The sequence below is a fragment of the Oncorhynchus keta genome, chromosome 13 (genome assembly GCF_023373465.1).
Source record: "Oncorhynchus keta strain PuntledgeMale-10-30-2019 chromosome 13, Oket_V2, whole genome shotgun sequence".
In the NCBI taxonomy this organism is placed as follows: domain Eukaryota; kingdom Metazoa; phylum Chordata; class Actinopteri; order Salmoniformes; family Salmonidae; genus Oncorhynchus; species Oncorhynchus keta.
This window is the reverse complement of record NC_068433.1, coordinates 15984782-16010580: the sequence shown is the minus strand read 5'-3', so window position 1 is coordinate 16010580 and position 25799 is coordinate 15984782. Positions and strand designations below refer to the sequence as shown.

The window sequence follows — 25799 nt, the reverse complement described above, 5'->3', positions numbered from 1 at the left end:
GATGTGATGGCACTCTGTGGTATTTCACCCAATAGATATGGGAGTTTATCAAAATTGGATTTGTTTTCGAATTCTTTGTGGATCTGTGTAATCTGAGGGAAATACGTGTCTCTAATATGGTCACACATTCGGCAGGAGGTTCTCTCTCTCTCTCTCTCTCTCTCTCTCTCTCTCTCTCTCTCTCTCTCTCTCTCTCTCTCTCTCAGTCTCTCTGTGTTTCTCTCTCTCCGCCCACATTATATCCCCTCTCGCTCTATTTCTTACACGCCTATCTTTAAGTTTCTGTATCCCCATCTCTTGTTAAAAAAGTGCCACCACTAACACCTGCCTCGTTGGGTCTGTCTCTCTTGAAACCACCATTTAGACTGTTCATTTTATAGCAACACATTGGTGAGTTTACTTTTTTTTTTAAATCAATCATAATTCATCAAATCGCCCCTATGTTTGGCATTTTATGGCGTGGATCTGTTTGAACATTTTCTCTCATCTTCCTATGTGTGACCATCTTGTCACGGCTCTTTCCACTCTCTGTATGTCCATCCTTCAGCTTCCCACTCTCCACTCAATCTCTCCCTCCACATCTCCTCCTCACTTTTCCTCCACCACTGTTTCTCTCCTTCCACTGTGTTTTTATTCAGTCTTTTTAGGACTTTTACATATTTCCACCCCTTTTCTTTTTTTTGTGTGTGACCATGGTGTATTTAGTTTCAGAACTGTAAGAAGAATCTTAGTTTACGTAGCTCAGTCCTTGAACTGTTCTTATCTATTGAGGTTTTGTATTATATCATGTTTTATGTCTTGTGTGGAGCCCAGGAAGTGTAGCTGCACCTTCAGCAACAGCTAATGGGTATCTGAATAAAATGCCAATAACAATCTACAAAATGAAAGAATTGCATTGGGGGTGAAGGGTGTGGTTAATGGTTACATATCAAGTGGGCCTTTGCTTAAAACATTTATGTTATCTGTGCTATTGCTGCATAAGTGTTATGCATATAAACAGAGTATGTAAACAGCACATCCCTCAGTGAGATCCTTATTAAAGATCCTTATTAAATCAGCGCTCCACCCCAATACCTTTACAAAGGCAGTCTAATTCTAATATTTCTCCTACTAATTGGTCTTTTGACCAATCACATCAGCTCTGAAAAAGATCTGATGTGAAAAGATCTACTGTGGTTGTTCAAAAGACCAATTAGTGGAAAAAAGATCAGAATTGGTTGCCTGTCTAAACACAGCCTACTGTACCCTGCCTGCCTGCACCACATGAAAATGTGTAACGGGAAATGTTCAGATATGCCTTCGACTTATTGACTGGTTGGTCATATGCATAAATATAAAGGCATTGTAGGATGTAGAAATAGAGAGAAAACATTGCTTAACATATTTTGCATAATCAAGTTGACAATCTAGGATTAACTATGCCTTGTTGATAACTTTAATCTGATGAGCAGAATGTCACATTTGTACATCATATGAAACAACAAGTCCACATACTCTACCGTTCCAAAGTTTGGTGTCACTGAGAAATGTCTTTGTTTTTGAAAGAAAAGCACATTTTTATCCATTAAAATAACATCAAAATGATCAGAAATACAGTGTAGACATTGTTAATGTTGTAAATGACTATTGTAGCTGGAAATTTTAGTTTTTTTTGTGGAATATCTACATAGGCGTACAGAGGGCCAGTATCAGCAACCATCAATCCTGTGTTTAAATGGCACATTGTGTTAGCTAATCCAAGTTTATCATTTTAAAAGGCTAATTGATCATTAGAAAACCCTTTTGCAATTATGTCAGCACAGCTGAAAACTGTTGTGCTGTTTAAAGAAGCAATAAAACTGGCCTTCTTTAGACTAGTTGAGTATCTGGAGCATCAGCATTTGTGGGTGCGATTACAGGCTCAAAATGGCCAGAAACATAGGACTTTCTTCTGAAACTCGTCAGTCTATTCTGGTTCTGAGAAATGCAAGAGGACAAGTACATTAGAATGTCTAGTTTGAGAAACCAACGCTTCACAAGTCCTCAACTGGCAGCTTCATTAAATAGTACCCGCAAAACACCAGTCTCAACGTCAACAGTGAAGAGGCAAGTCCGGGATGCTGGCCTTCTAGACAGAGTTCCTCTGTCCAGTGTATGTGTTCTTTTGCCCATCTTAATCTTTTCTTTTTATTGGCCAGTGAGATATGGAGATATGGCTTTTTCTTTGCAACTCTGCCTTGAACAAGAACAAGAACAAGAATAGACTGACTAGTTTCAGAAGAAAGTTCTTTGTTTCTGGCTATTTTTAGCTGTGATCGAACCCACAAATGCTGATGCTCCAAATACACAACTAGTCTAAAGAAGTCCGTTTTATTGCTTATTGCTTATTCTTCTTTAATCAGCACAACAGTTTTCAGCTGTGCTAACATAATTACAAAAGGGTTTTGTAATGAATCTCTTCGTCGTCTGAGGAGGAGTAGGAAGGATCAGACCCATATGCAGCGTGGTAAGTGTCCATGTTAATTTATTAGACTGAACACAAACCACGAAACAGTTCTGTAAGGTGACATACACTAAACAGAAAACAACTACCCACAAATCATAGTGGGAACACAGGCTACCTAAGTATGGTTCTCAATCAGAGACAACGATTGACAGCTGCCTCTGATTGGGAACCATACCAGGCCAAAAGCAGAAATACAAAACCTAGAACAAAAAAATTGACTGCTCACCCCAACTCACGCCCTGACCAAACTAAAACAGAGACATAAAAAAGGAACTAAGGTCAGGACGTGACAGGTTTTCTAATACTCAATTAGACTTTTAAAATGATAAACTTGGATTAGCTAACACAACGTGCCATTGGAGCACAGGAGTGCTGGTAATGGGCCTCTGTACGCCTATGGAGAAATTCCATTGAAAATCAGCCGTTTCCAGTCATTTACAACATTAACAATGTCTACACTGTATTTCTGAAAAATTTGATGTCATTTTAATGGACAAAAAAAATGCTTTTCTTTCAAAAACAAGGACATTTCTAAGTGACCCCAAACGTTTGAAAGGTTGTGTACATGAATCCCAATGCATTCCTGTCTGAACCAGAACTATAAATTAATCTTTACTCAATATGTCAGCTATCGACACAGATTTGGGGAAACCACAGGTGCACTTATTTTAACATTAATTTGTCGACTCTGACAGGCATCCATATTTATCTATACAAGCATCCATATTCATCTATATAACAGTTTCCAATTGACTGTTATAATTATTCAACTAGAAGTGAGCAAGACCGAGGGAGAGAAAGCATCTGCTGGCTTCCTGTTAGTGAGTCACACAGGCAGAATCAGGGGGAGAATCTCAATTGCATACTCCCCACGTCCTCTCTCCGCTATCCTCGCCTCCTTCTCAAAACCCATTGGATGAGAAAAACAGAGGTCCCACCCCTCTGACCTTCTCCTCCAATGGGTTTTGAGAAGAAGGCGAGGAGACAGGAGTGAGGACGCAAAGAGTATGCAATTGAGATTCTCCCATTGCCGCCGCCTCATACTCACTTCCTGTGTTTGGGAGGTGTGATGTGCTGTATCTGCAGGGACAGTACAGCACAATGAAACAATAGCATGGCACATCAATCACCATGACACCACAACTGTCAGAACCATTCACAACCAGTCAATGTGACAGTTTCTGATTAAAATAATCATATTATTATTCATGGGCAGGTTTTAGTCTACATTTAAAACCAGCCATACTTTATCCTGTAAAATATATTTTTTCGAGAGTCCACCTTTCCGCCACAAACATTTCTATTTCAGGTGTAAATATCTGTATATATATTTTTAAAATGCTGCATGGATATTGTAATTGGGAGGTGAAATGTTTTGCTTGTCAGGAGGTATAATGAACACTACTCAATTATACTGCAAACATTTTCGTCAGTAGGTAGCTAATGTTACTATATTTTCTTTACAGATCCAGTCATTAATAAATCAATGTATGGATCACCTCCAATTGAAAGGAAATAAACTGGATCTCCACCGCAGCAGTTTTACCTCGGATTGAGCAAAGATTTCTTCAACTTTTCTGAGAACTATTTGAAGAGGTACGTTGCGACATCAAATCTATCTGATCCTGCTAAATCCCAATAATAATGGATTTATGGTTTTGTTCTAATAAGAGGCCAAACATGACTGGATTTGAACAGCTTTAGAATAAGATACTTGTATTTTGTGACTGTCACAGTTGGGGTCAATTCCATTTCAATTCAGTCTGACAATTGAAATGTAATTTTTATAGTGCAGATGAGGCCAACCAATCACTTCAGGATCTGTCAGAGATACTGTACATGCCTTTAGATCCAACCCAATGTCCCTGTCAAATGTCAGTTTAAACAGTTTTTCCAATGTTACTCTCCCTTGTAGGCATGACTAATTACGATCCAGAAATGAAAGACCAAACCACATCCTCCTTTGTCGTCTTGACTGTCTTCTTCATCCTGGTCACCCTCGTTGCCCTCCTGGTTGTCCTGTACATGTGGCTAAACCGCCAGACTAATGGCCAGTACACAGTCCACCAACTGGTCCTTGGGAAGGGTGGGGCCAGGGACCGGGTGAGGGGCGGGGTCCAAGTCCTGGAGGTGTGGTTCAGGCGTCGCCTTTGGCCTCTCAGTGAGGATGAGGAGACTGTAGGAGGGGAGGAACAGAGAGACAAAGAGGAGGATGTAGAGAGAGTGAGTGAGGGAGGGGAAAGCAAGGGGGAGGGGAAGAAGGAGGAGGGGGATGAGAGGGAGGGCCGAGTGGACGACTCTTCGGATGACTACTCCAGTTCGGAGGGCTGTGGCCTGACGGAGAGTGTGAAGGTCATGGACGAGAAGAAGGAGAGGAGAGAGTGTGAGGGGAAGCGAGAGGAGAATATGGAAGAAAAGGGGGATAGCAAAGGTGATGAGGGAGCAGTGGGAGGAGAAGAAAGTGGACGGGGAGGTTTGCTGATACACCTGCATCAGTCCTCTGGTAGTGCTATCTGGTCTGAAGATTATGAGGGAGGCAAAGACAACAATCATGTGACTGCATTGTGAGGAAAGGATCAGAAAGGAGAAAGAGTTCCATTAATACATTTTTGTACAGAAATAGCGCTTGACAGAACATTGGCTACTTGTCATCATCACCATCATCATCATTGTCATAATTGTAAACCTTTTACAAACCAGTGTTATAACAATCAAGGCAGAAAACAACAGAGTACTAAATCAATCCAATCATCAAAGTGACTGACAAGAGCAACAATTGCAGCTTGAATACATGAAGCAGTATTAATGTATTTTAGATATAAAATATAATTTTTAAACGGTTTCAAAGTTTCATGGGTTTCAAAGTTTTGGGGTTTGCACTGTTGCTATGAGATGATTTGTATTGTAAATATTTGTGTTCTGTATATTTTATGAATTTAATTGCTATTTAGATCCTTCTTCCTGGAGATCTACTGTCCGGTAGGTGTTCAGTCTAATCCTAATTTAGCATATCTGATTCAGCTAGTTAAGTTATTGTTGAGCAGCTAATTAGTAGAATCATGTCTGTTAAATTAGGGTTGGACTGAAAACACACAGGACGGTAGATCTCCAGGAAGAGGGTTGTGCAGCCCTGGTCTATGGCTTGACTTTGTGCTATACTGTTTCATGTCTTATGTACATGATGTTTATTTCCAGAGTGACAATTTTATACTTTTTATTATCTGTTACAACTTAAAGGCCCAGTGCAGTCAAAATTATGTTTTGTATCATGTTGTACAGCAACTCATGGAACAAACACTGTAAAAATGTGGAAAGATTTGATCAGTGTTATTCCTGATAGTTGCTGGTGGAAAATACAATCTACACAGGGCCTTTACATTTTTATTTTTGATGAGAGACTGTTACAGAGGAGTGTAAATGTTTTTTTTAAGGCTGGAACATGTTGAATCGTATTGTTGTATGTTATAATTCTGTAATGTATTGATTGTTGTTGCCTTTTTGGCCAGGTCTCCATTGAAAAAGAGGGTCTTAATGTGCTTTTCCTGGTTAAATGAAGGTTAAGAACATTTTTTAAATCAGCAGGTTTGCATGGCATTCCCCTCCCACTCAGACCACTTCCTAACAGTCCTAGCAAAATTCTTGCCTGAGAATTTTTTGTTGTTGCAAAAAGGCTATTTTTGTCTATTTTAATGAAAAACTATTATAGTAAGGTTCTTAATTGTTACCCAGAAGTAATTTGATATTGATATAAAAACGGTTGCATGAGGCTTTTAAGTGTTTGCGCTGATGTGATTATATTGTCTGTTTCCTTTTCTTAAAACTGCATTGTTGGTTAAGGGCTTGTAAGCAAGCAATTCACTGTTGTATTCGGCGCATGTGATAAATAATATTTGATTCGATTTAATTTGATTGATAGTTTTTGTTGAAATAAAAAAATATTTTCCAAATGACTATTATTTAAGTGTGTTTTTCCCAAAAAATAAATGTAAGTATTCTAAAAAGTGTAGGCTATAATACTTAAACTTTTTAAAGTCATAAATATAATTTTAGTGAAATATGAGCACAAATGATTATTCTATGAGATGTACTAACTTTATAACCCTTTTTGCACCTCTGTTAGTAGCCAATGGGGATGTAGCTCAGTGGTAGAGCGCATGCTTCGCATGTATGAGGCCCCGGGTTCAATCCCCGGCATCTCCATGTTTTTACCGATTGTCCACCCAAGAAATTCATTGCAACACAAGCTGTTAATTTGGAGTTAAACTCATACTAACTCATAATAACACATTTAAACATGTCCTTTATTTATTATGTTTTATTATAGAGCTGTGACTATGGATGCTGCTTGCACATTACGCTTCCTTGTCCGCTCAGCAATGGGCGGAGTATTGGGCATTGCTTCTGGAATTTGATTGGTTACTTTACCTATAAACTGTGCGGGGTGAAACACTGGTCCAAGCATTCACGCCAACATTTAGTCAAATATTATTTTTGCCGGGAGCACCCACGGAATAATTTTCAGTGGTCCTCTCATATAAATGCAACCCACTCATAAAACCAAGACACATCATGGACCAATTGCACGACCTGGCTATGCAGACCCAAATGCGCTTTCATAGATTAAAACAAATAGTCTAAACAAAGCTATTGCATTGAACGTCAGGGTAATTATATAACGTGAATCCGTGATTTTTATCGCCACAAGCGTCTTGGATTTGCAATACTAGGCTATATTTTCTAACAGAACGAGATGGATAATCGCTAAACCGTAAAACCGAAAATACCATAGCCCACACTGGATTGGCTTTGATTGGAGGTAGCAGAAGGCGAACTAAAAGTAGGCTACCCGGCATTGGTAAATATGTCTATATTGATTTACTTTAGGCTATAGCCTACCTACAAATAAACCAATACGCCTAACATGTTAAGGGAATACAGTGGGATAAAGCTGTGGAACTCCTGACAGTTGTTGGTCTTTTCAGTGACCAGTGGGCTCGCTGCATATCTGTACATTGTATCTGTTAAAATAATGCATAATGAAACTATATATATGGCACTTGTTACAGTAACCCACTTTATTCATGTTTGATGTATCCAAACTCAGTGCACCACCACCATAGCACATAGCATCTTCACACACCCAAATTGGATTGTGCAATATAAATGATTTCAGTAGCCTAACCTATACGTCATTTTTCTGCATACGGACCAAAATGCAAGGAACCTGCTTGTTTTTTTGCCCTGCTATATGAAAAACGATTCTAATGATGTATTGATTCGCTTGAACAAAGGAACGAAATATTGTTGTATGCTACCTGTACGGGATATCAACATGGAAGGTAGGCTGCACAGACAATAGGTAGCCTATGACAGAGCTGCAATATTATAGTTAATATAAACATATTTCGATAGCCTATCCTAGCTGGTAAATGTCTCAAGATGGATGCAGCTGCGCACAGAGATGTGTGTAAAATAGGACATTTCTAAAAAGAAAACCACCTAGACGCGTAATTTGTGCTATTTTCTTTTGCAGGAGTAGGATGTTACTAGCGTCGGCCGTGGTGGTATGGGAATGGCTGAACGAGCACGGGCGCTGGCGGCCTTACAGCCCAGCGGTCTCTCACCACATCGAGGCAGTCATCCGCAACGACCCACGGGGTGGTAGTGTTGTCTTAGGCCAGGTGGACACTCGCCTCTCGCCCTACATCGTCGACTTGCATTCCATGCACCAGTTCCGACAAGATACTGGTAAGACGAATGTGATTGACAACCGTGACATAGCCCTATTTGTATTGAGGGATTTTTGAATTGGCCCTAAGCTATTACAGTGTTATTACTGCAGTGAAACCGATGATGTAGCATACGACACAGCAATACAATAGCCTGCACTTCTAATTTAACTCATATAACCTACATTTGGTTTCATGTTTTAAATGACAGCCTTTATGTTATTGTTTGATGCGACATCTTATGCAGACTAGGCTATAGCCTATGTGTGCATGCACGGTTGCAGACTGTTGTTGTTCACTGAGATTTTTCAAGGCCTTGTTTGTTAACTGCAGTTGCCTCCTTTATCCCAAACCGTTTTCTTTTTCTTTTTATCTAGATCATGTGTTTTGAATTTTACAAAACCTTATTTCACAAGATTCTCTCGGCATCATCACTGTTATCATATTTACATTTTAGATCTGGATAACATGGTTAGGGGCTAAAGAGAAACCTAGCATAGAGATAGTTAAATAAAACATCTAACATAAAATAGAGAGGTAGCCAAATTGTGCTAGTAATATCTTAAACCTCAACACCGAGTAGCCTGCATCACTTCCATGTTGCTACAAGCTCATTTTATGCTCCTTCTCTCCACATCTTGCAAGTGCAGTCCACTCTTGATAAATGCAACGACTTGGAATACGCCTTTACATCATGCAGTAAACTGGAGCATGCTGGTATCTGGAAATAAATATATGGAAAGCTACTGAATTGGGCCTGGAAAACTGCATGCTTAAAAAGTTTGTTCTCATTAGGGAGTCCACTTATCATTAGGTCCATGCAATCTCATTCATTGTAATCTAAAAGGAAAAACTGATCCTAAATCAGCGCTCATATTCTGAGACACTTGATGCATACAGGCCCCTGGAATCTGCTATGTACATTGAATACATACAGTACTACTGGAGGGGTTTTCAGCTTCTGTGTTCACTACTTCAAAGGCTGTGAGCGTACAGTGTGCCAATACTCAGCGGTTAGTCACTGGTTGTAGTGTGTTTGTGGACATCTACAGTGTATGTAGGCCAAAGTTATGGATGAGCTGTTCAGGCCTCTCATTATGAGTATGCAAAACATGATCATGATTAAAGATGAGAAGGCCGAGGGGAAATTGGGGTCAATTTTAGCTTGCCTGCTTGTTTGTGTGGAGTTATACCACATTGATCAGTAGTATTTTTTTTGTTGGAAGCAGAGGGTACATACTATTTTATCACACAGTCATCATGACACATACCCATACCATGCAATCCTGGATTGGGTTCACAGTGCAACTGCAAGGCTCACATGCTTTCTCATGAGCAGCACATTTCCAAATTAAATCTCTATAAAACTCCTGTATATACTATACTCTCACCTATGACTGGCTATCTGAATAGAGAAGGTGAAGGTGAAATGCTATCTGAACCTTCCTTCATCCCCACACTTTCCCTTATAGGTCTCTTATTAAGGATGTTAATGCTCTTCTGTAGAATGGTACTGATTGTCTCAAGCCCTCCAGACTTTAGGTGCTGGCAAAGAGAGAAGTCTTCACACATTGAAGTGAAGAAAGTATAGGATAACACAAAGGGAAGAATTGTCACTCTGGCCAAGACCACCGCCCTCCTCTCAACTTTGGCTGACAAAAGCTTTTGTGCAGTCTGCCTGCTTCCCAGGCCGGGATAGCTGCGGGGAGAGAGGGGGTAGGCTCCCCTTGTCCCAAAACTAGAGAGAGAGATGAATTGCAGAAGTCTGAGGTCATTGAGAGAAGGGGGTAGTTGGGTTGAGTTCAGATTCAATTAAATAATTACTCTGTTGCATTCCAGGCATTGTTGTGTGTCTAGTATAGTCTCTAAATTGTAATAGACTATACTAAGTATGTATGTTTTTCAAGTATACTTTACATTCAAACCCTAATGTTTTGAACAACATACTGTATTGATAAATTAATTATAATGGTTTGTGTCTTCTTAGTTGAAGCTTTAGTTTTCTATTGTCGCAGTTGTCTTGTTCTCAACAGGCCTATCTGGTTAAATAAAGGTGAAATAAAAATAAATAAAAGAGCCCTTTTCCACAATTTATTCTCCCAAAATGTAGTTTTCGTTAAAACAATCAACCGTCATTCATTGTCTGCTAGTCATTCTCAATTTAATATTTTTGCAGGATTAGAAGTGATTTAAATCCCAGGTAATAGGTGAACAGTATGGACAGGGCTTTATTGAACATTCTCTGAGTTCAGTCTCTGGACTCCCTGGGAAAGCAAACATGACCAGCTCAGAGAACCGACCAAGGCCAGCGACCAATCACAATCCAGAACATGGCGTGCGGTTACCAAGGGAAAGCTGTTAGCCTGTTTGCCCATATTCTCAGCGAGCACACACCTATATGTCAAATTTGCTGGTTGTGTAATCTGCTTGACTACAACAAATATTACAGCAGGGCCTACAGAACATTTAGCTCATGTAGCTCTGTTGGTCTCAGTCAACAACAAAGCCTTATTTTAAAAATGTATTCATGTTTTTCCTTTCCTTTTCTTTTCTTTTTACTTGAACTGGTCATATCAAATCACATAAAAGTAGAAACACAATCATGTTCTAGAGATATGGCTAGAAACATACTAGTGATTTGTGTCAATGTTTTTCTATTAATGCAGTGTCTTAGTGTAATAATACATGTTGTCAGTGTTGTGAACAATGGGTGTGTGACAGTGTGTGGTTAGTTGACAGGTCTTCTGGAACAGGTCCTTCTTGTTCCCCTCTCTGTAGTTCTGTGGCGTGACCCTCGTCTTTCTACCGTTACCCCAGGTACCCTCAGACCGGTTCGCCGCAGCTTCTACGACCCCACGTCGGCTCCGGGTCAGGGCTGGCTGTGGGAGTGGGAGAACGACACAGGCTCGTGGACAGCCTACGACACAGAGGTGGGCATCGCCATCCAGGCGGCACGCGACCGCCAGCAGCCCTGGCTGGACCTAGCGCCACTGGGATTCTGCTACCTCATCCACTTCCAGAGTATGACCCAGATCAACGGGCAGACGCAACGCTGCCGCCGCATCCAGCGCCGCTCTGACCTGGCTTACCCACTTGTTTCGGGTCCCCTTCCCAAGTCACACCACGCCTGGGGGCCCGGCCCCGGGGGACTGTTGGGGGTGTCCGGAGTAGGCATGGGGGTGGGGTTGAGCGGGATGGGGAATGGGAACGGTAGCGCCTACCCCAGCGGTGCCCTGCCAGCCTCCGCAATCACCTCCCTGGGCCAGCCCTGCGCCTGTCAGCAATGCATGCTGCTCCTAAGCGTCAAGGCGGGCGCCATGGCAACAGCCCACACCCTGGGCAGGAGGCCACCCCAGAACAAGCCTCCCAGCCCCAAACTGGGTGGGGGTTACTCGGCCATGGGGGGGTCCTACTCGCTCACCCTCCCACGTCCCCCCTCCTCCATGGGCAGGTCCCTTCCTCCCCACAGAACGTCTGTGGGCGGAGCTAGCGGTGGCTTGGGGGTCGGAGGGGGCGGTGGCTTTGCCCACTCACTCTCCCTCCTGGGTTCGGCCACCGCTGCCCTGTCCCTCTCCTCCACCCGGCCCCCTCCCCCGCCTCTACCCCCCCTTCCGCCTCCTCCGCCTCCTCCGCCCTCCTCCATCACTTCCAACAGTGCTACTCTTCCCCCCTCCTCTTCCTTCTCCATGGCATCCATGGCTTCCTCTGCCCCTCTGTCGATGCCTGTGCCCCCCCCTCCTCTCATCTCCACATCAGCTTCCTCCTGCACCCCCTCGCCCTCTGCCCGCGTCCTGGGGCCGGTGTCTTCAGCGGCGGCGGCCTGTGCCGCCCCCCTACCTCCCCGTGCCAGCCTGGCTGGGCTGAGCCGACCCGCCCTGCAGCGCATCGCCATGGCCCAGTCCAGAGCCCTTATCGCCTCCGGGTGAGTCACTGCTCCAGCTGTTGCTATGTCACTACAGTTCACTTAATATTACACCTTATCCTTTTATAGGATCAATTATCCAGGTACTATCCCAATACTACACCTGTTCGGGCAGGGACCTCACTATACAATATTATCACGATACTTACAGTAGGTAAACGATACAATTTGTGTCACGATTTATCACCATTCTATATGCACTGCGATTTTATTGCAATTCAATGTTCCAAACATATTGCTCACTGTATGCAGAGGGACATGAGAGAGCCATAATAACATGAGTTTTGATCAGTCATGTAAATAAAAGTGCTGAAAACAAGTTGGCTCACCATTTAAAAAGAAGATATTGGTCAAGCTGCAGAAGGAGAAATACTCAAGTTTTGGTGCAAGCACAGCTGACTACCACTAGCAATTTTTTTGTTGTTGCTGTTGTTGAGAGTCTATACTCGAAGTCATAGAATCAGTATATTATCATTAAAATCAATAGACATGGGAACACTGCTTGTGTTGTTGTTACATATTGAATGGCTCTCCAGAGAATCTCTATTGAACATGCATTTTACTACAGAACTAGGCTTAACCCATCTCTGGGAAGTCGTCCCAAAGAGTTTTGCCAAGTTTTCTTTCTGAAGACAAGGGCCTTTCAGAGAATGCGATTCAGTAGTGTTATGTACCCTATGCAATGGGTAATCCCATCATGATACACGGTCGACTAACCCAACGTATGGACTTGTCTATCGCAGATAAACACCACACGAGGCAGGAAAAATGAAGATAGGCAAGGAATTTATACATTGTGATCCGAAGCGTTTCCACTAGCGTAGACATGCCTCCATAATCACTGCCCATATCTGACATAAACAGCTCATTAGAATTCATAAGCCTTTAATCCTTATGACAAATTCTGTTAGCTTGTTCATTTCCATGTGAAAGCAACGCCCAAACAACGTATTCATATAAAGAATGCAGCATTTTCACAAGTGTCACTCAGATTTGATTCACCCAGTTAGAATGTGAGGGACAGGAGGGGACAGGAGGGTGGAGGAGGGAGTGGAGAGATACTGACATCTAACATACACAGTTCCCAGGCCTATTCTCATTCTTACAGGCCCCTCTACCCCTGTTAATGTGAGTTAGTGTGTGTGTATGTCAGGGTGCGGTCACCGCGGCAACCATTGTGGGCACAGCCGAGGCCTGGTTCCCATTTACAAAACAATGTTAGGACATGGGCAGAGGCAGGGGGTTCTCAGGGCAGGGGGTATGGGGAGATCCCAACGTTGTAGCGACTGGCCCAAGTGTTACCCTGAGAAACCGAAGCTGCGTGACTGTCCTGTGGTATTGGTTGGGGATGGTTGGGGAGTTGGCCCTGAGAGTGAATGTGACATTGATGGGGGGGTGGCAATGGGGGTAATATGGAGACATGAGACTTGTTGATAGGGGACATTTGGTTGAGGAGGGACTGGGAAGGGGAGGGGGGTTGTCAGAGGCATACGGCTCCAGTCTTAGAGACACAAAGCAGCGTCTCAGTTTGAGATGTGTTCCCGGTTCCTGAGGGGCTTGGTTTAGACAACTACCATATTGCTTTCACCAATGGCATATTTTCAGATTGACAAGGGGCCATTGAGAAGTGTCTAGGGGTAGGGACTTGGGGCCATGTCACACTGGTAAATGCTATAATGAGCCACTACCTAGTACCCACGCATGTGTAAATGGGAAAGGATAGGAGAGACAGGTTTAAGCTCCACCTTCTTCCATATCACTTTTGCATGCGCCAGTGATTTGGGATTGAGTGCAAGATACTGTGTGGTATGGGATCCTGGCAAAGGACAACCCAGGTCGTTTTTTAAACTGAGCTAACAGATACTTAGGGAATACATACATGCAAATAGATGAGTTGTCACCTGAGGATAGGCCCACAGGGCGAGTATCAATATTGACATAGTTACTGGCGCTGTTTGGAGGAATGTGTTATTGTGAGAAGAGTGAGAGTGTAGCAATGATCTCCTCTTAGCACTAGAGGGCACTTTTGCTGAGTGACCAACTAACTGGGAAGAGCTAAGACTTCTTTTTAAGAACAACAATGACGGCCTACCCTAACCCGGACGACGCTGGGCCAATTGTGCGCCACCCTATGGGACTCCCAATCACGACCGGTTGTGATACAGCCTGGAATCGAAACCAGGGTCTATAGTGACGCCTCTAGCACTGAGATGCAGTGTCTTAGACCGCTGCGCCACTCGGGAGCCCCAAACTATACTTGAACTATACCAGACAGACAGTAGCTGAAGTCTGGTGTCAGTGGCTGAGAGATGGATTCGTGGGTTTGTGGAGGGTTGGCTATTTGTGGAAGTCTAGTTTGTTTGACAAGAATCACTGAAAACTTGCTTATGAATTAATTTTCAATTATATTTTTTTGTGAAGTGACATATAGTTTTATGAGAGGGCAGTTTCAGACAGTTTCAGGCCTATTTTGTGGGGGGAAAATGTGATTTCCAAAATAATAAACCAACAATGACGAGACAGCCTACAGGGAGGAGGTGAGGGCCCTGGGAGTGTGGTGCCAGGAAAATAACCACTCACTCAACGTCAATAAAACAAAGGAGCTGATTGTGGACTTCAGGAAACAGCAGAGGGAGCACTCCCCTATCCACATTGACGGGACCGCAGTGGAGAAGATGGAATGCTTCAAGTTCCTCGGCATACACATCACTGACAAACTGAAATGGTCCACCCACGCAGACACTGTGGTGAAGAAGGCGCAACAGAGCCTCTTCAACTTCAGGATGCTGAAGGAATTTGGCTTGGCACCTAAAACCCTCACAAACTTTTACAGATGCACAATTGAGAGCATCCTGTCGGGCTGTATCACTGCCTGGTACGGCAATTGCACCTGCCCTCCAGGACACCTACAGCACCCGATGTCACAGGAAGGCCAAACAGATAATCAAGGACAACAACCAACCGAACCACTGCCTGTTCACCCTGCTATCACCTAGAAGGCGAGGTCAGTACAGGTACATCAAAGCTGGGACCGAGAGACTGAAAAACAGCTTCTATCTTAAGGCATCAGACTGTTAAACAGCCATCACTAGCACATCAGAGGCTGCTGCCCTATATACATAGACTTGAAATCACTGACCACTTAATAACGGAACACTAGTCACTTTAATAATGTTTACATATTTATATTCTGTCTTCTATTCTATTCTATTCTACTGCATTTTAGTCTATGCCGCTCCGATATTGCTCTTCCAAATATTTATATATTCTTAATTCCGTTCCTTTACTTTAGATTTGTGTATATTGTGTATATAGTTGTGAAATTGTTAGATACTACTTGTTCGATATTACTGCACTGTTGGAGCTAGAAACACTCGCTACACCCACAATAGCATCTGCTAAACACGTGTGTGTGACTAATAACGTTTGATTTGAGGGACAAATTCAAGGTGCTTCCAGGACTAGGCTTAATCCAGGACTAGGCTTAAACCAGGACTAGGCCTAATACGTTTAATTGATTAATGCATTCAACACTTCATAGCATAGTTGTAAACTCACAGTTGTTTGGCAAGTGAAGTGTGTGAGGACAGACGCTGGGAGACGACAAGCAAGTACAGGGAGTGAATATTTAATAAATAACCGACATGAAACAAAATAAGGACAGCGTCTGGACAGGGGGAACAACACAACATTAATGCTGACATGGGTATGAAACAGATATAGGGGAGGCAATCAATAAGTGATTGAGTCCAATGAAGCGCTGATGCGCGTAACGATGGTGACAGGTGTGCGTAATGATGGGCTGCCTAGCGCAGGTGGAGCGGGAGTAGGCGTGACAGTACCCCCCGGGCGAGCCTGGCGGGCCGTCTGAGGCATGGGAGCTGGCTGAGGCGTGGGAGCCCGACGAGCCGGCTGAGGTGTAGGAGCCCGACAAGCCAGCTGAGACTTGGGAGCCCAAGGAGCCGGCTGAGGTATGACTTGGGATGGGAGCCTGCCGAGCCAATTGAGGCAAGAACACCTGTCAAGTCAGCTAAGGCACCCCCGGTTCTTTCGGCAGCGGCACCTGGACCCGAAGTCACCAACAAAAAAACAAGAAACAAAAAACTCCCTTATGCTTCCAGTATTGTGGTGTCAGCATTCTGTGATGACAAATGCTGGGATACGAGAAGCATGTATAGGGAGTGAATATTTAATAAATAAACGACATGAAACAAAACAAGGATAGCGTCTGGACAGACAAAACTACATTAATGCTGACACCGGGATGAAACTGAGGAATAGACAGATATAGGGGAAGCAATCAATAAGTGATGGATTTCAGGTGATTCCAATGAACCGATGATGCGCATAACGATGGTGATAGGTGTGCATAAGGATGGGCCGCTTGGCGCCTTCGAGCGCCAGAGAGGGGGAGCAGGGGGCAGGCGTGACAAAATGAGTGGTTGGGGCATGGTCAACCATGTCAAGAGATTAACCCATGATGTTACAGGGTCAACTCCTTTCTCCCCTGTCACGTGTGTGCATGTCAGTGGTCCAGGCACAGTGTTCCTGGCAATTGTGTGTGTATTTCCAGGTATCTGTGAACCAGATAGTTGTTTTAGGATCTGACCCACAACACATGATTTTAGATCTTGTGGGTGTATATGTTTCCTATGGCCAGGCTGTGTGTGACTATTCTTGTCATGTAATTTCTATCAAACAAACGTCTGGGGCCCCTCAGGGGTGTGTACTTAGTTCCCTCCTGTATTCCCTGTTCACCCATGACTGCATGGCCAAACACGACTCCAACACCATCATTAAGTTTGCTGACGACACAACAGTGGTAGGCCTGATCACCGACAACGATGAGACAGCCTATAGGGAGGAGGTCAGAGAACTGGCAGTGTGGTGCCAGGACAACAACCTCTCCCTCAATGTGAGCAAGACAAAAGAGCTGATCTTGGACTACAGGAAAGGTGTGCCGAACAGGTCCACATTAACATTGACGGGGCTGTAGTGGAGCAGGTTGAGAGTTTCAAGTTCCTTGGTGTCCACATTACCAACAAACTAACATGGTCCAAACACACCAAGCCAGTCGTGAAGAGGGCACGACAAAGTCTATTCCCCCTCAGGAGACTGAAAAGATTTGGCATGGGTCCTCAGATCCTCAAAAGGTTCTACAGCTGCACCATTGAGAGCATCCTGAACAGTTGCATCACCGCCTGGTATGTCAACTACTCGGCATCTGACCGTAAGGGGCTACAGAGGGTAGTGCAAACAGCCCAGTACATCACCGGGGCCAAGCTTCCTGCCGTCCAGGACCTATATAATAGGCGGTGTCAGAGGAAAGCCCATAAAATTATCAGAGACTCCCTTCACTCAAGTTATAGACTGCTTTGTCTGCTACCGCACTGCAAGCGGTACCGGCGAGCCAAGTCTAGGACCAAAATGCTCCTCAACAGCTTCTACCCCCAAGCTATTAGACTGCTGAACAATTCATAAAAATCGCCACCGGACTATTTACATTGACTGCTACTCGCCGTTTGTTACCTATGCATAGTCACTTCGCCCCCGCCTACATGTACAGATTACCTCAACTAGCCTGTACCACTGCACACAGGCTTGGTACCGGTGCCCCCTGTATACCCAGGCCCTGCATGTCCCCAGGCACCCTCATTTGTTGACTTCTGTGTTCGAAAAAGCCTTGGTTTCATGCATGTCAACATCAGAAGCCTCCTCCCTAAGTTTGTTTTACTCACTGCTTTAGCACACTCTGCTAACCCTGATGTCCTTGCCGTGTCTGAATCCTGGCTCAGGAAGGCCACCAAAAATTCAGAGATTTCCATACCCAACTATAACATCTTCCGTCAAGATAGAACTGCTAAAGGGGGAGGAGTTGCAGTCTACTGCAGAGATAGCCTGCAAAGTAATGTCATACTTTCCAGGTCCATACCCAAACAGTTCGAACTACTAATTTTGAAAATGACTCTCTCCAGAAATAAGTCTCTCACTGTTGCCGCCTGCTACCGACCCCCCTCAGCTCCCAGCTGTGCCCTGGACACCATTTGTGAACTGATCGCCCCCCATCAGCTTCAGAGTTTGTTCTGTTAGGTGACCTAAACTGGGATATGCTTAACACCCCGGCAGTCCTACAATCTAAGCTAGATGCCCTCAATCTCACACAAATCATCAAGGAACCCACCAGGTACAACCCTATCTCTGTAAACAAGGGCATGTAGACGTCATCCTGACCAACTGGCCCTCCAAATACACCTCCGCTGTCTTCAACCAGGATCTCAGCGATCACTGCCTCATTGCCTGTATCCGCCACGGAGCCGCAGTCAAACGACCACCCCTCATCACTGTCAAACGCTCCCTAAAACACTTCTGTGAGCAGGCCTTTCTAATCGACCTGGCCCGGGTATCCTGGAAGGACATTGACCTCATCCCGTCAGTTGAGGATGCCTGGTCATTCTTTAAAAGTAACTTCCTCACCATTTTAGATAAGCATGCTCCGTTCAAAAAATGCAGAACTAAGAACAGATACAGCCCTTGGTTCGCCCCAGACCTGACTGCCCTCGACCAGCACAAAAACATCCTGTGGCGGACTGCAATAGCTTTGAATAGTCCCCGCGATATACAACTGTTCAGGGAAGTCAGGAACCAATACACGCAGTCAGTCAGGAAAGCTAAGGACAGCTTCCTCAGGCAGAAGTTTGCATCCTGTAGCTCCAACTCCAAAAAGTTCTGGGACACTGTGAAGTCAATGGAGAACAAGAGCACCTCCTCCCAGCTGCCCACTGCACTGAGGCTAGGTAACACGGTCACCACCGATAAATCCATGATTATCGAAAACTTCAACAAGCATTTCTCAACGGCTGGCCATGCCTTCCGCCTGGCTACTCCAACCTCGGCCAACAGCTCCACCCCCCCCCCCCGCAGCTCCTCGCCCAACCCTCTCCAGGTTCTCCTTTACCCAAATCCAGATAGCAGATGTTCTGAAAGAGCTGCAAAACCTGGACCCGTACAAATCAGCTGGGCGTGACAATCTGGACCCTCTATTTCTGAAACTATCTGCCGCCATTGTCGCAACCCCTATTACCAGCCTGTTCAACCTCTCTTTCATATCGTCTGAGATCCCCAAGGATTGGAAAGCTGCCGCAGTCATCCCCCTCTTCAACGGGGGAGACACCCTGGACCCAAACTGTTACAGACCTATATCCACCCTGCCCTGCCTATCTAAGGTCTTCGAGAGCCAAGTCAACAAACAGGTCACTGACCATCTCGAATCCCACCGTACCTTCTACGCTGTGCAATCTGGTTTCCGAGCCGGTCACGGGTGCACCTCAGCCACACTCAAGGTACTAAACGATATCATAACCGCCATCGATAAAAGACAGTACTGTGCAGCTGTCTTCATCGACCTTGCCAAGGCTTTCCACTCTGTCAATCACCATATTCTTATCGGCAGACTCAGTCGCCTCGGTTTTTCGGATGACTGCCTTGCCTGGTTCACCAATTACTTTGCAGACAGAGTTAAGTGTGTCAAATCGGAGGGCATGCTGTCCGGTCCTCTGGCAGTCTCTATGGGGGTGCCACAGGGTTCATTTCTCGGGCCGACTCTTTTCTCTGTATATATCAATGATGTTGCTCTTGCTGCGGGCGATTCCCTGATCCACCTCTACGCAGACGACACCATTCTATATACTTCCGGCCCGTCCTTGGACACTGTGCTATCTAACCTCCAAACGAGCTTCAATGCCATACAACACTCCTTCCGTGGCCTCCAACTGCTCTTAAACGCTAGTAAAACCAAATGCATGCTTTTCAACCGATCGCTGCCTGCACCTGCATGCCCGACTAGCATCACCACCCTGGATGGTTCCGACCTTGAATATGTGGACATCTATAAGTACCTAGGTGTCTGGCTAGACTGCAAACTCTCCTTCCAGACTCATATCAAACATCTCCAATCGAAAATCAAATCAAGAGTCGGCTTTCTATTCCTCAACAAAGCCTCCTTCACTCACGCCGCCAAGCTTACCCTAGTAAAACTGACTATCCTACCGATCCTCGACTTCGGCGATGTCATCTACAAAATGGCTTCCAACACTATACTCAGCAAACTGGATGCAGTTTATCACAGTGCCATCCGTTTTGTCACTAAAGCACCTTATACCACCCACCACTGCGACTTGTATGCTCTAGTCGGCTGGCCCTCGCTACATATTCGTCGCCAGACCCACTGGCTCCAGGTCATCTACAAGTCCATGCTAGGTAAAGCTCCGCCTTATCTCAGTTCACTGGTCACGATGGCAACACCCATCCGTAGCACGCGCTCCAGCAGGTGTATCTCACTGATCATCCCTAAAGCCAACACCTCATTTGGCCGCCTTTCGTTCCAGTATTGCAGTATTGACTGGAACGAATTGCAAAAAATCGCTGAAGTTGGAGACTTTTATCTCCCTCACCAACTTCAAACATCAGCTATCTGAGCAGCTAACCGATCGCTGCAGCTGTACATAATCTATTGGTAAATAGCCCACCCATTTTCACCTACCTCATCCCCATACTGTTTTTATTTATTTACTTTTCTGCTCTTTTGCACACCAATATCTCTACCTGTACATGACCATCTGATCATTTATCACTCCAGTGTTAATCTGCAAAATTGTAATTATTTGCCTACCTCCTCATGCCTTTTGCACACATTGTATATAGACTCCCCTTTTTTTCTACTGTGTTATTGACTTGTTAATTGTTTGCTCCATGTGTAACTCTGTGTTGTCTGTTCACACTGCTATGCTTTATCTTGGCCAGGTCGCAGCAGGTCGCAAATGAGAACTTGTTCTCAACTAGCCTACCTGGTTAAATAAAGGTGAAATAAAAAAATAAAAAAAATAAATATAGCCTCATTGTTGTTATTTTAGCCTACTTGGTAAATATTTTCCTCTTGACCTGCACTGTTGGTTAAGGGCTTGTAAGTAAGAATTTCACTGTAAAGTCTACACTTGTTGTATTCGGCGCATGTGGCAAATAAAGTTTGATTTGATATGCAATAGTTAATTGGATCAGTCTAAAAGTTTGCACATACACTGCTGACATCTAGTGGCCAAGGTCTAAATTGCGCCTGGGCTGGAATAATTTGTTATGGCCTTTCTCTTGCATTTCAAAGATGAAAACGCATGTTTTTTTTCTTTGGATTATCTTTTACCAGATCTAATGTGTTATATTCTCCTACATTTATTTCACATTACCACAAACCTCAAAGTGTTTCCTTTCAAATGGTATCAAGAAAAGGCATATCCTTGCTTCAGGTCCTGAGCTACAGGCAGTTAGATTTGGGTATGTCATTTTTGGCAACAACAAAAAAAGGATCCTTATTAATCACCGAGACCAATCCCAGCCCCTGCTTCACGTCATGTACTATCCCTCAGTGAAATCCCACAGCATTGCCTAGAGGGTTAGTGGGTGTGACCCCAGATAATGTCACTACTACAGTATGTCTGCCGTATGGCGGCCTTGCACGAGTAATCTCGGTGTGGTGACATCAACAGATGGAAACAGGTGGATTATCCCTATAAGAGCCAAGGGAATAAGATGGGACAATCATACACCTACTGACTGATCTAGAGAGGAGAGGGAGACTGGAGTAGGGAGATACGGCATGTCTGAGGTTAACAAGGATTTATTCTTTAGATTTGGAAAGGAGAAGGAAGATTGAGAAAGATTAAAGCTTGGAGAAGCGTTAAGCAGATAGCGTCTTTGGGATAAAACATTTATTCGTGGCTGAGGGGTTTTGCAGATTCAGCTGAGAAACAAACTCCACAATCAATGTCAAGATGACCATAATCAAATTCAACGCAAAGTGAGTACGGTTTCTGATTGGATTATACTGCGAATAATGTGGAGTCTCATCATGAGAATGATACAGCACAGCAGTCTTTCAGTTGTCCCACAGAGAAGACTGATGGGCAATTTAAATCCTGGCTATTGAATTCTGTTTCAATTCCTGTCAGTTATATTGGGCATGGAATTTTTCTACAGGAGTGATATTCCATTTCTGAGGTGATTGGAATTAAGATGAAATTGACCAACGGGGCAACTCTGCTGACTTCAAAGGGTTCTATTTCACAACCTTCTATGTACTGAACAATAAAGCAGTGCTGGCTCAGGTGAGGGTTGTTTTCAGCCAGGGTTTAGACAACTAGGGGAGTCCTGGTTGGCGCAGCGACATGTCAACATGGTGCTATTCTAGTCCATGAGCCACTTAGCCATTGTGTCTAAAACGTGACTTGGTAAAAGCTCTTTGACTTGCTAACAAGATGTGACCCGTGACACAGCAAACAGCAGACGCTATGGTCACCTGTGCATTTCTCACCTGCAGTTTACCTATGACACAGCAATTAGTGTGCCTAATCCTAATCTGAGTGTGTGTGATTGTGTGTGGTGTGTGTTTGTGTCTGCTATGGGTGTGTGTGTGTTACGAAGTGGTGTTTTAACCCTAGTGTGTGTTTTGTATTTCAGAGTCCCAACGGTTCCTGTGAAGAACCTCAATGGATCCAGCCCTGTTCACCCTGCATTGGCAGGTAGGAACAGCTATTAAGACACTATCAAAACAATATAAACAACAAGCCTAGTTTCTTAGTTGAGCTATTAAGGAAATGCCAGTGTCCAAATTAATTTTCGCTCTTAGTTTCTAGGCCTATCAACGGCCACTTTATCTAACAATGATAGACAGTGTTACAGAGAATCAGGCTTGATTTCTTAATTAATGTGACCCACATATGGTCAATGAGAGTAGCTTCTGATGGATGAGATTGTGTCTAAACAGTGTCAATAGATGGTGATGGAGAAGTGGTCTCTTCTGCTGGTTGTCTTTAGGTATTACAGGGATCCTGATGAGTGCCGCAGGACTTCCTGTCTGTCTGACCCGACCCCCCAAGCTGGTGCTCCACCCCCCTCCTGTCAGCAAGAGTGACATCAAGCCCGTTCCCGGCCTCGGCCACTGCTGCCGCAAGACCACCAAGAAGCAGGCTCGCAAAGGTAGGTGTAGCATGCACACACACACACACACACACACACACACACACACACACACACACACACACACACACACACACACACACAGTCAGACACCAGCATAGGAAATGTTTTAATAAATGTGAAAATATCTCTTCCTCCCTTTCTCTCAGGCAAGACCCCTGAGGAAGTAGTGAAGAGGTATCTTCAGAAGGTACGCAGTCCCCCAGAGGAGGACTGCACTATCTGCATGGAGGCCCTGCTTGGGCCCTCGGGCTACAAAGGCCCCGGTGTTGGGGGCATCCAGCGGGCAGAGTCGGTGGGTCGCCTGGCCCAGTGTGGGCACCAGTACCACCTACAGTGTCTGGTGGCCATGTACAACAATGGCAACAAGGATGGCAGCCTTCAGTGCCCCACCTGCAAGACCATCTACGGCGTGAAGACGGGCAACCAGCCACCTGGCAAGATGGAGTATCACGTTATCCCCCATTCGCTGCCTGGCCACCCCGACTGCAAGACCATCCGCATCATCTATAACATCCCGCCAGGCATCCAGGTAACAGCCTTATTGCTTATCCAAATCTGATGTTCTGTAAATCATGATGTTGGCCATCATTTTCAATTCCCTCTTTAGTACTTAGGAAGAACTACTGTACATGTCACTTGTTTACATTCTAATCGTGACCGTTCACCTTTCCCAGGGCCCTGAGCACCCGAACCCAGGCAAGCCCTTCACCGCCCGGGGATTCCCCCGACACTGCTACCTCCCTGACAGCGAGAAGGGACGCAAGGTAAACACCAGCCTACTTCCTGTTTAATGTTTAACTTCTTGATTACTAGTTTACCCAGTTGTACCGGTTTGCTGTGGATGAAATGACAGGACTATGTGGCTAACTAATTTCCTCTTTCTCTCTCTCTCACTCCGTCTCTTTCTCCCCCCCAGGTACTGAGGCTGCTGCTGGTGGCGTGGGACCGGCGGCTCATCTTCTCAGTGGGCACATCCAGCACCACGGGCGAGTCGGACACAGTCATCTGGAATGAGGTGCACCACAAGACGGAGTTCGGCTCCAACCTGACGGGACACGGCTACCCCGACCCAGGCCACCTGGACAACGTTCTAGAGGAGCTTAAGGCCCAGGGGATCACCGAGGAGGAGTGCCTACCCAGAGACTGAGCTAAAGACGGGCCAATGGGGAAACAGCTACAGAGAGACTTGTCAGACACTGGAGGGCAGAGCTAAAACAATGAACATACAGAGTCAGAGAGACAAAGGAATGGAGAGGGGGAGTCATAGACATATGAATATGTTTTAAAAAAGAGAAGTACAGAAATGAACACAGACGGTACAATTGTGACACCCACAGAAACAGACAGCCTGAAATACAGCATACGAGAAGAAATGAATGAACCGATGAACAGACGAGCCAAAAAAAGAACCAACGGGGGGACATAAAACAAATAGAGAAACAGACAAATAGACTTTCTGGCTCTAGTTTCTAGGGACGTTAACTGAGGTACGACATTAGAAACCCTCTGAACAGGTGGGCTGTGGGTCGGCTCTGCTGCATGGGTCACTTGTATGATGGAATGTATATTTTCTTCTGCTACATTAATGGGGCTGTCACAAAATGTAATTCAGTGAGAGGTTTGAGGCCACAGTGCACATGCAATTCAGTGTTGGACAGAAGCTGTCGTTTAGACCCTGAGAGTTTGACAAGAATGTACTGAATCTTAATTGGTCCATTTGAATTCAATGGTGTACCAAGTTTACCAGAGCGGCTGTAAGTGGTAGGATGAGCGCTACAAATGGGTATTAAAGGGAATATGCTTAATAGGGTATTGAATGGAAGAGAATACTAGGCTTAAAGTATTAGACCTTTGGCAGCATAGTAACAAATCTCTCGTTACAGAAAACATAACCTAACATAGCAGGCTTAAAAGAATCGTCTGAGCGGCGTTTCTTTCTTTCTAGTCCTGACAAGAAAATAAAAAAAACTGTTAGGCGATTATCTCCTCTGAATCTGCACTGTTTAACCAATCCGGTAAATGTGGAGGAGTTGAGATGGAGTGTCCCCAAAGACGGTTAGCTCTGTGATGTCGCCTCGTTAACGTCCAAAAGAAGAAGTCCGTCGCTATTTCCATTTGCTATGAAAACCGGGTGCGTCCGGTTAAACCTACCCCACTGAGGGTGCAGAAAACTTTACAGAGAACGTTCAAAATATCTCAAGTTTATGACTGGATATGTGTGAGCATGAGTGTTTACTGCCCTCTAGTGGTACTTATCGAAAATACATTCCCTTTTCCTCTCTAGGTTCTTATCGGTATTTTATTAATTGCTGTACCATTTGGAAAATGCATTGTTGTACATTTTAAATAGTTGATATATATTGGCTCAGTTGAGTTGAGTATCATTTTTACATTCCATTTTGTTCTTAATTTTTAACATTGTACATTGTCTATTTGATTGCCAGAGCATTATTTTCTATATGTGGCATTGTAAGGAGACGTGTCAAGCTTGACTCTTCTCGGGAGGGCTCCTGAGTATTACGAGCCACTATGAGTTGTTCAAAAAGTTTCACTGAACATCGATTTTAGACTCATCCATTGCCAATCAATATGAATGATTTGGGAACCCTCTTGATGGGGTGGGTGAGTCTAAATG

The 25799-nt window shown here is 44.5% G+C and overlaps 2 protein-coding genes and 1 non-coding gene across 6 annotated transcripts; all 3 read left to right on the top strand.

Moving 5' to 3' along the window:
• Window positions 1-232: 232 nt before the first annotated feature.
• Window positions 233-6436, top strand: LOC118391937 (uncharacterized). The gene is made up of 3 exons (XM_035783452.2): window positions 233-390; window positions 3952-4081; window positions 4401-6436. The coding sequence occupies exon 3, from the start codon at window positions 4403-4405 to the stop codon at window positions 5051-5053; it is 651 nt and encodes a 216-aa protein (XP_035639345.1). The 5' UTR covers window positions 233-390; window positions 3952-4081; window positions 4401-4402; the 3' UTR covers window positions 5054-6436.
• A 177-nt stretch (window positions 6437-6613) lies between these two features.
• Window positions 6614-6685, top strand: trnaa-cgc (transfer RNA alanine (anticodon CGC)). Its single transcript has one exon. It is a non-coding gene; the product is annotated as a tRNA-Ala (tRNA).
• Window positions 6686-6932: 247 nt separating this feature from the next.
• LOC118391936 (E3 ubiquitin-protein ligase DTX4-like) lies at window positions 6933-25524 on the top strand. 4 transcript variants are annotated; one of them, XM_035783448.2, is made up of 9 exons: window positions 6933-7340; window positions 7777-7824; window positions 8019-8233; window positions 10993-12136; window positions 22643-22704; window positions 23000-23161; window positions 23311-23693; window positions 23839-23928; window positions 24081-25524. In XM_035783448.2, the coding sequence occupies exons 3-9, from the start codon at window positions 8026-8028 to the stop codon at window positions 24309-24311; spliced, it is 2280 nt and encodes a 759-aa protein (XP_035639341.1). In that variant the 5' UTR covers window positions 6933-7340; window positions 7777-7824; window positions 8019-8025; the 3' UTR covers window positions 24312-25524. The 4 variants fall into 4 exon arrangements, with proteins under 4 accessions (XP_035639341.1, XP_035639343.1, XP_035639344.1 ...); XM_035783450.2 differs by lacking the exon at window positions 7777-7824; XM_035783451.2 differs by lacking the exon at window positions 6933-7340 and having other exon boundaries at window positions 7349-7824; window positions 11032-12136.
• Window positions 25525-25799: the final 275 nt, after the last annotated feature.